This window comes from Coloeus monedula (genome assembly GCF_965178545.1).
Source record: "Coloeus monedula genome assembly, chromosome: 15".
Classification (NCBI taxonomy): domain Eukaryota; kingdom Metazoa; phylum Chordata; class Aves; order Passeriformes; family Corvidae; genus Coloeus; species Coloeus monedula.
The window spans coordinates 313195-322931 of record NC_138795.1 but is presented as its reverse complement, the minus strand read 5'-3'; the positions used below and the strand labels follow the sequence as shown (position 1 = coordinate 322931).

The following is a 9737-nucleotide window of genomic DNA, read 5'->3' as shown; positions in this document are numbered from 1 at the left end:
TGTACAAAGTAGTAAAACTCCTTATACAAGGTGCCGTGACAGCCATTACAGAGATGATTCGAGCTCCCCCATAGGCCTCACGATGAAACGCCAGAGCATTCAGTGGAGATGAAGGAGATGAATGTGACAGACCCACCTGTCCCTACGAGCTCAGTGCACCTGCCCTCCCCATCCAACATCCTGCCTCCAGCCAGACCCTGCGCCCTCATCTGCCTGGCCGGGTCGCCCTGAGGGCTATTCCCACTGTCCCACACCACGGCATCCCACACACATTCAACACCAATAACACTGAACTGAGCAACCTGTCCGAGCGGCATGCATACAGAGAGGAAGAGCAAAACACAACCCAACCAAACCCACAACAGTAACAACAACAGAACTTTAAGGCTATGCAAAAACAAAATGAAGCAACATCTTTAAAGCTAGGTAGCAAGTAGCATTTGTGAAACATAAGGCTTGAGGCTTATTGATTCTTCAGAACAGGTTTATTTCTTTTCATTCTTAAACACCAATGTACCATTTTCTTCCTTTGCTTGAACAGGGATTTTGTTTCCTCCTCAGCCAGGACATTTAGCTCAAGGAGGTGATGTTGGAGCGACCTCCTGGGGGTGCGACGATGCGCTTGCTTGCTGAGCGCATGCCTTCATCAACCTGGGTACCTGGGATAGGACAAGAAAGTAAGAAGGGAATGGAGAAAAGCAAAGTTAAGAGCATCTTCTTCACAGGACTGAGCAGTCAGGAAGCCTGGAGCCTTGCCAAGGCCCTCCAGAAACTATCTACTGCAACCTGCTCCCTCTCCAACTCCAGTAGCAACCCCAAGAGCAGCAGTGGCTTGAACATCTCTGCAGATGCATTGTGAACAATGCAGCAAGAACAGCATCAGATGGTGTGCTGGCCTCTATAGTCTGCCTTGCTTTTACTGCAAGGTGCAGCTCCAGCCATGTTCTTTAAGGGACACACAGGATCTTGCCCTGCCATGATCCACTCTTGTGCTTACCTTACCCCAGGACACCTCCAACTGCCCCCTGCCCCAGGCCAGGGACAGGGATGCACGGCCAGTGGCTCTGTCCCCTCCCAGTCCAGCCACATGTGTTCACCTGACAGGCTGAATCCAGACTGATGGAGATTCCTGACAGGCGGTGTCTGACGCGTGGGGGACTCCCTGGTTGACCCCGCAGGGGTGCCCCCCTTGGGGGTGGTGGTCAGGTCAAACACAGGTCCGTCATACAAGCCCCGGGGCACAGCATGCATCTCTGCCATCTGCCACCAGAGAGAAGAGGACAGTGACACTTCTCTAGCCCAGGGAGCATCATGCTCCAGCCATCCCCCAGCTCCTCAGTCCCCCTGCAGAAGGAACTCACACCGCCATGCACCCTAAGTCCTGCAGCACTGAGGCCTGGCACAGCCCCACTGCCCATCCTTCATCCCTGCCCTGGAAGGGGTTGCGGAGCCAGTGCAACAGGCTATCACCCAGATGGGTTTTTTGCTGCACAAATGGGGAAGGAGAAGGCGATTTTGGCCAACCTTTTAACTCAGCATTTCCCTCCAGACTCCTGCTGCAGCAGGAAAGGATGAGGAGAGACATTACCACTGCTAACCTTGAGGAGCATCTGCCTCCAACATGGCCCACCACTAACACGAAGGGCTCCCTATCCAAGCCTCAGCTATTTTGTACATTCAAAAACATCATCAGTTTGCAGCACTGCTTACAGGGTCCACCCAGAACAGCAAAGGAAACCCAACCAGTTATCAAGGGCAATTTGGGCTAACAGTATCCAAACTCTGTCTCCTGGCATCCCCATCTCCTCACCTTCCTCCTGGCTTTGATGCGCTTGTAGACATAGTCAGGGAAAGGGCTGCTGGGCAGGAATCGTCCAGTCCCCTGGGTCACATGCAGGTTGCCATCCTCCAGCATGATCTTCCCCTGGCATATGACAACCAGCGGGGCCCCACGGAGCTCCATCCCCTCAAAGATGTTGTATTCAGCCACCTGCAGCAACCCCAGGATGATGGTCAGGAGGGACAGGAGCACTGCCTGCCCATTCAGGGTGGGTCAGTCCCCACACCTCGCTGCTGGAGTCACCAATGCAGGCAGAAGACACCTCTAACAGCCTTGCCTGTTCAGAGGCCTCCTGTAGCTCACTAGCCCATCACAGTAAAAAACCCACCAGAGCTCCCAACATGAACCAGGACCTGCTGGTTTGAAGCTCAGTGTGAGGAAGTACTCCAAGAACAGACGAAGGCAGGACCTAGGCTTGAGGTAAGGCATGAACAAAGCACTGTGGCAAGGCCAGGAAAAATATTTGTGCCTGGAAGAGGAACCAAGGTAAGGAGAAATGTGTGTCTTAACATCTGCACAGGGTCAGGAGAAGAACACCCAAGCAGGGTGAAAAAAGCCCCATGTCCTGAGCCTAGGGCTCACAGACATTCTACCCACAGTCACAACTGGCACCACCTGGAGCCTGGGCTCAGTCAATCCTCCTCAGAGTCAAGCAGGACAGTACCAAGCTCCCAGCAGCCAGGCCACCTTTTTACAAAGCTACTTGCATGCCACCCTTCAGCATTCACACAGATGAGTAGAGGACTTACAGATTGATGGGTTTTTGCTGTGATGATCTTTACTGCATCAGGATCCCATATAACCAGATCGCTGTCCGAGCCCACTGCTATTCTCCCTTTTCGTGGATACAGGTTGAAGATTTTGGCAGCATTAGTGCTCGTCACAGCCACAAACTGGTTTTCATCCATCTTTCCTGTGGCCTGCTCACACACAAAGAGAACTAAGTCCTTCTATGGGAAAAGGGTGAGTAAGAGCCCTGGGAAGCACCATCCTCACTCCCACACAAGGTGCTGGCTGGCTGGGCCCAAGCTTCTGAGGCTGATCTTACTAACTGGTGCCAGACAGACCAAGAACTGGGGGCACAGTTACAGCTTCTGGACGTTCATCCCAAGCCTGCAACAGCCACCCCTCCTGCTCCAGCTTGATTTGACTCTCAAAGCCAGAGAGGGAACAAGCTGGGTGCCCAGCTCTGTGGGACAGTAGCACGGGTGTGTGAGAGCAACCACCTCTGCTCACTCTGCCCGTTCCCTGGTGGGGCTCTCACCACTGCCTTGTCCCAGATGACAGACATTCGTTCCTCGATGCCGTTGGTTCCTTCTGGGATCGCTGTGAAGTTGTCTTTTCCAATGGCTTTCTGCGCGGTGCTGAAGGTACAGTGAGCACTTCCCGACACCTGCAGATCACCACTGAAGAGTGGTGGAACAAACCCACTGTCAGTCATTTTGCAGTCAGACAGCAACAGAGACATGAGGGATATGGATTTCCTCTGGCTACAGGCAGCCCCCGGCTCAGTGTTTTTTACTCTGCACCCTCATTTCCACAGCCCCTCAGCCTGAAGACTTCCACCTGACCCAGCCCCTGGGGCAGCTGTATCACATGGGGGCAAGAGACCTCTGCCACACTGTGCTACCTGCCTGAGCATGGACAGCATCCTGTACAAAAGAGAAGTCAACAGCAGAGCTCCTAGGGAACAGAGTGGTCTTTGTGTCAATCCAGAAGATGTCCTTTCACACCAGACTCCATCATTTGCACAAGTATGAAGAAAAAAACATGCCAGTGCAAGTCACAAAACCCATTTCTGGCAGTTTGTCAGGTCTGCTTGAGAGAGCCCTTCTGCCACACACGGAGGAAGGGGCATCTCTGCTCCAGGACCATTCCCCACTCCCACAGGCTGGCCCTTGTGTTGTGCACTGCCAGCTCCTGCATGCTGAGGGCTAGCACAGTCCTCCCCTGCCCCACGAAAGCCTGCTGCAGTGGGATGGAGGGAGTTGGGACTGCCCAGAAGCAGCTCTCTGCAGGAAGCCCAGAAATGCTTCACTGAGGCCTCTTCACCCTCTGCCCAAAGGGGTACCTGGACAGATGAGATGCCCTGACCCATCCTGCTCCTAGGAAACAGGAAGAGCCAGCGAGCTGCCCACAGACAAGGCAGGGAGAGGAACTGTCCATGGCTCTCTGGAAGTCACCCAGGTGCTGCTGGGTCCTCAGGGAACATTGGACAGGCAGCAGTTGGAAAGTCCTTGCTGCCAGGCAAAAGGAAGAAGACCAAAGCAAGCCAGTTCCCAGCACTGCCTACATGAGGCAAGGGGCCTCAGGCACCTGGGCAGTGCAGACACAGTGACTCTCCTCAAGGCTGCAAATCTGCCCTAATCCACTGATCATCTCCACCTTCCTCTGATAATTTCTGCCATATGTCTGACGGACTGTACAGACAGAAATCCAGAATGATCACACAACATGCTTTCTGCTGGAGAAAAGCCATCCAGCCCAGCTGGAACCTCACAGTGTCCCTCCCGCTGCAGCCTCACAGAAAACAGTACGGCAAAGGTGTCAAGACAGTCACCTATGAGCTGCAGGGACCAAGAATTGCTTGTGTCTTCTTCGAGGTCTGGCATAAATTGGAAGGTAAGGATTAGAAAACCAGTTCAGGAGCTGGGCTCACTTTTCCTTGCTAGTTGTTAAGACCTGCATCTCTATCGTACATCCAGTACGAGCTGAGGTATCTCTTGTTCATTGACCACAGCAAAATGCAGGGTGAGCTGCATATTCAGACCCTCAAATGCACTAGCACCTCTCTTACACCCAGACACAGCATCTCAACTCTGGCACAACCCGGGTTTATCCTAAGGTGCCCCGCCGAAGAGACACCTCTTAGTTACTGCTCATCCCTTGCTCATCTTGGCAGAGATGTTTCCAGCATTACCTCAAAGGACATTTCCACTTACAACCCCCTCAGTGTCAGCCATCTGCTGGCTAACAGACCAGACACTGTGCACACAATCGGATGTACAAACACAGTGGTGTGCGATGGACACACAGCACAAAGTCAGGGCCAGGAACGCGCAGTATCTTCAGCTGCGTGCTGGCTTTGCCAGTGAGAGGATGGAGTGTAACTGTGAAAGGTCATGGCAAACTGCTGAAGTGCTTTTCTTGTTTGTCTTTGTTTTCAACAAATCCCTTCTCTACCCCCTTGCCTTCAGGATGAAAAACCAACCTGCCATCCCAGCCAGATGTGCAGGAGCTGCTCCTAAAGGTTTCTTGCACTCTGCAGGCTCTGCTATTGCTCACCTCTATAGGTGTGTGAATATATCTGCTTTTTATTTGACTGGGGTCCCCACCAGCCTGTGAAACATGTAATGCCCTCTGCATTGGTGCAGCATCTTGCATCATCTTGCAGCATCCCAACTCAGGCAGCCATTCCCCATTTCTCCAGCTCAGTGAATGGTTCAGTTGACAAGTCTGTTTTAGCTTGTCCTCATTTCTTTGCCTTCTTCAGGGCATTTAAAATGGTTCGTGACTACTGGTATTTTTCTCATTAGTGATGTTAAGCTTACGGTGTCCTCCCTCAACTCTCGAGGATAAACCAACACGGCTTGGAGTCAGAGCCATTTCACTGGTCAGTTCATTACATCCCTACTGTGAAGTGGTTCAGGTTGGACTAACCTCTTTCTTCCCTAGCCAGAGTCCACTATCCCCTAGCAGTATCCCCAGCAGAGCTGTCACTCACCTGGCCAGGAGGGAGTTGATGTAGTCAGGAGTGGTTGGGTCTGGGCTCAGTGGCGGAGAGACCACAAATGCCGCAGCCTTGGCCCAGTTCTTGCTCCAGTAGTGTGTTCCATCAGTCCCCAGACTAGCTGTGATGGGCTCACCAAACACCACAATGCCTGGAGAAGGGCACAGAAAGAATAGTGTTTCGGTGGAGCCCAGTGGCATTCTCTGCTCCACAGCACTACCAACAGCCTGCCATGTCCCGAGAATACCCAGACCCATACCATCACTACAGGGTCCTCCTGCTCAAGGGCACAGATCCTAGTGCACCAGAATCCCCCTTCATACCTCCTGGGGCAGGGGCAGAGAGCCCACTGAACAGAGCTGTGGACATGCCCACACTTGTGGGGCAGCCCTGTGCTCCACCACCACTGACAAATGGAGCTCCCAGCCACCTGAAAAGGCACCCAGGCACCTCCAAGGGGCCAGCACGTCAAAGGAAGGCCAGAGCTGTACGCAGCAGCTCAACCCATTACCACGTGCAATGAACAAAGCGTCCTCGTCAAGCCCTTCACAGCTGCAGACAAACTGTGGTGTTTAAAGCATTGCTCCTACCTGTGCCCCACATATTGATGTTAGCTCACTGACAAAAGGAGGTGACTCCATGTGGCCTGCTGCAGTGTCACCCTGCCCTTCACAAGTCAGGCAAACTCCTAAGCTAACTACTCCCCAGCAGAAGGGGAAGCAATGCACAGCACCCAAAGCAGAGTGCTGATCTTGGCAAAACAACCACGAGGACACAGGGACCATATAATCCAGGATCCTGGTGGCAGCAGCAGGGCTGAGTGCAGCACCAGCTGCCACTCACCTTTTTTTCTGGCTTGTGAGATGAGGTCAGCAGCACTTTTGCTCATCACTTTAGTCACGTAGAGAGGACAGTTGGTCTGGCTGGCAATAGTGATGGCCCGGAAGACAGCTTCTGCTTCCAGCTGGAACAGAGGATGGCACAAAGCTGCAGAAGAGCACTGGCTGGGCAGGGAGGAGCCCCTGTTACTCTCAGCACACCACTGATTACTGCAGACACCCTGTGCCCTCACTTTTACCCTTGACTCCCCCAGGGCAGTTTAATCAGGGAGACCTGGGGGGGGGGAGCTTCCATCTCCCCAGAGCCTGGCCCAAATGGCAGGCTACAGTAACACAATGCCTGGCACAGGAGCACTGCCTGAACCCTGCTCCATGCCCAGCACAGGAGCACTGCCTGAACCCTGCTCAGGGACAAGCAGAGCCACATCTGCTGTTTTTTCCACTGCCTGGTTTCAGCTCTCCCGACAGCCCAAGCAGCCCAGGGACTGCTGCCCAGCCTGAGAGCACAGCTTACAGGCTGATGCCAGGCAGCAGGAGGGTCCACCCTTTTGTAGCACTCCCTGCTCCACGCTGTCCCACGGCTGCAGCAGGGTTAACCAGATGTCCCCTGCCACCCCCATGGCAGGGTGCAGAGGGCTGAACACTGGCAGGCTGCTTGTCATTGAGGCCTGGCCATCCTGCAGTACAGCTGCTGCTTGCCCCAGCCTGCCCCATCTCACTGTCCTGCTGTTAGTGGAGGGTAGATTTCCACCACGAGGGATATCTTTGGACTATTACATCAGCCTGTGCTCCACCCAAGCTCAACCCCAGAGATCTCCAAGTGTTTGCTCTACAATTTGGCTTCAAGTGCTGGCTTGAGAAAGTTCAAAACAGAAGCCTTAAAAAGACACAATGATCCTGCCCCCAGGGCAATGCCTGGGACCATGCCAGTCGAAATGTCCCAGAGCAGAGAAGCAGAGCACTGCATCCAGACACACATGCACTCCTACGCCTCTCATACTTCTGCAGATCTATTTGCTGTACAGTGAAAAGAGGTTTTTCTCTTCTTAAAGACTCTTTAAATAGAAATTTAAATGAGAAGCCATTTTTTATCACCACACTTATGGGTTGTAGTAGTTGATGGGGTTTAACATGTGGACAGGAGCAAACAGCCATCACTGAATACCCCTCACAGCAGGTTACAATCTGGAGCAGCATCATCCTGCCCTACCAAGTCACCATCATCACCGGAGAGAAGAACATGTCTTTAACCCCCACTGAGGTCCCTCCAGGACAGAGAAGACCCACAGAGCCACAGACCACTCTCCTAATGCTTTGCCATCTGCCTGCAGGCTTTATAGGGTAGCTGGGTCATTTGTGGTAGAGTGTGTTCTGGAAGAAGGACACTGTTTATTTTCAAAGGCAATGAGATCTGGATTTGGCTGAACAGATAATATCTAGAGCCTTGCACTGTTCTCAGTTGCCTTATACGTTAATGGCATTTCAAGATCAAACACTGAACAATGTTTATTGGCTCTGGATGAGATGTGCACTGCTTATGGTAACAGGACAGTTCTCAAATCTGGGCACAACCACAGCATCCTGTAATTGCACCTTAGCTTGCCAACTAGTGGCAACAGGTTAGAGTCATAAAAGTAAATGGCAGCTTACACACAGAGGGACTCTGAGCCACTGTATTTGACACTGAGACTCTTCCCTGTATAGGAAAATGCTTTACACTCTTGTATTTCAGAGAGAGTAAGTACTGTTATTACACTAGGCCATATATGTTGTTACTAGCCCTAATACAGCCAACTTCTTACACTTTTAATTTAAGCCAACTGATTTTATTTCAGCAGGCCCTGAAGTACAAATCTGTCCCTGTGCTCCCCTGCTCAGGGGAAAGCTTTGCTATTGTACCAAATTCCTATTGTTTTCTTCTTTCACATGCTGTGGGAAGTCAAAGTACCTCTCGGCAGGGAGTTACATGAAGGAAACCTATCTAAAATTAGATTCAACTCATATTAATGGACCAAACAGAAAAATCCCTGCAAGCTAAAATTAGAAGTAATCTCATTAGGGTTCTGACAATGACTTGTAACCAGGGAATTCCCCCTCTCTCTCCCTCCCACTCCTTCTACCAATGGCTTTGTCCATCTGACTCTGAAACACTTTAGAGACTAAGCAGATATAAAGCAGGAAGAGGTTGGAATCTGTCAGCACTTAAATGTGAATTCTCAGAGAAACTAAAACTCGTCATTAGATTCTTCTTAGGCTTCTCACACCCGTGGAGTCACCTACACAAGACAAATGCCCCCAACAATCCAGACTCAAAGGCTGCTAGAGCCATACAGACACTTTGGTTGATTGATTCCTCTCTGTGAGACTCAGAACAAGGGCTTCTATCTCTGCTGGGCAACTCAAGCAAGACTGAGAAATGTTGTCACAAACATGCACCTTGCTCTTTCCTGGGCTGATGATGAAAAAGACAGCAGTGCCTGTATGAATGGATACCCCTGGATGTACACACATTCTCCCGTGCCCTGATGCTTGCCTGCCCCCACTAAACACACTGAGCCCTACTGTGACTGGAAAACGCTTCAGTGAAGCAAGGCTGAACTGTCCTCTGCATCTTACCTCCTCAGGTCTGCTCAGCACATGGCCTTCAGGGCCTGTTATTCCCATCTCCAACATCCTGGCTTGTTCCTAGGACAGCAAAAGAACAGAGGGATATTACAGGACTGAAGTTATCAACCAAAAAAGCAGATCCCTTCTGTGTCAAGCTCTTCCCTCAGGACCATCACCACCCTATGTCTTGTGGGACCATCAGGCACAGTGAGAGGCTGCTGTATGCTCAAGGGGTTTGAAAGAGGGAACATGGGGAAATGGGAGATCAGGCGCTGACTTAAACCTCTTCAATAAAACAAGCACAATGTGCAGACAAAAAAGGGCTACAAAACTCCTCATCCTCTCCAATTCCCAGGACTGTGAAGTGCTATCAAATAGTAATTTTGGGGCATTTTATGATAAGGCAGGTACTAAAATAGAGATAAGCTCTGGCCAATACAATTCCTTTGACCACTCTCAGTTTTCATGTGAAGGAGCCATCCAACTGTGCACTGCAGCTCTAGAAAGTCCAAACAAAACTGATTCTTGTAGTCTGAAAAGATGCTCAAAGAATGACCTCTTGGTTCATGCTCCTTCAACTCCCAAGAACAAGAGAAATAGTTGCAGAGCTTAACTGAGCGGTGTCTTCTGTGCCTTAAAGAAAATCAAAACATTTGGACCTTCTGTCATCCAGCACCAGTTACAACACAGCGGGCCAATACACACTACTCACTTGATCACT

At 51.2% G+C, this 9737-nt stretch overlaps 1 protein-coding gene across 3 annotated transcripts in view; it reads right to left on the bottom strand.

Annotated features, from left to right (window-relative positions):
* Positions 1 to 497: 497 nt before the first annotated feature.
* The window catches only part of DPYSL3 (dihydropyrimidinase like 3), a gene marked incomplete at its 5' end in the record, with an annotated part of 31460 nt that continues 22220 nt past the window's right edge, over positions 498 to 9737 (bottom strand). For 2 of the 3 annotated variants that reach the window (XM_082291501.1, XM_082291503.1), the window contains 8 exons: positions 498 to 659; positions 1098 to 1260; positions 1811 to 1990; positions 2590 to 2760; positions 3105 to 3246; positions 5565 to 5721; positions 6414 to 6534; positions 9026 to 9094. In XM_082291501.1, the coding sequence (XP_082147627.1) occupies positions 571 to 659; positions 1098 to 1260; positions 1811 to 1990; positions 2590 to 2760; positions 3105 to 3246; positions 5565 to 5721; positions 6414 to 6534; positions 9026 to 9094 (1092 nt within the window). In that variant the 3' untranslated portion in view covers positions 498 to 570. Of the gene's footprint in view, positions 660 to 940; positions 1261 to 1810; positions 1991 to 2589; positions 2761 to 3104; positions 3247 to 5564; positions 5722 to 6413; positions 6535 to 9025; positions 9095 to 9737 lie in introns of those variants that run through there. The other variant, XM_082291502.1, reaches the window with a different exon arrangement.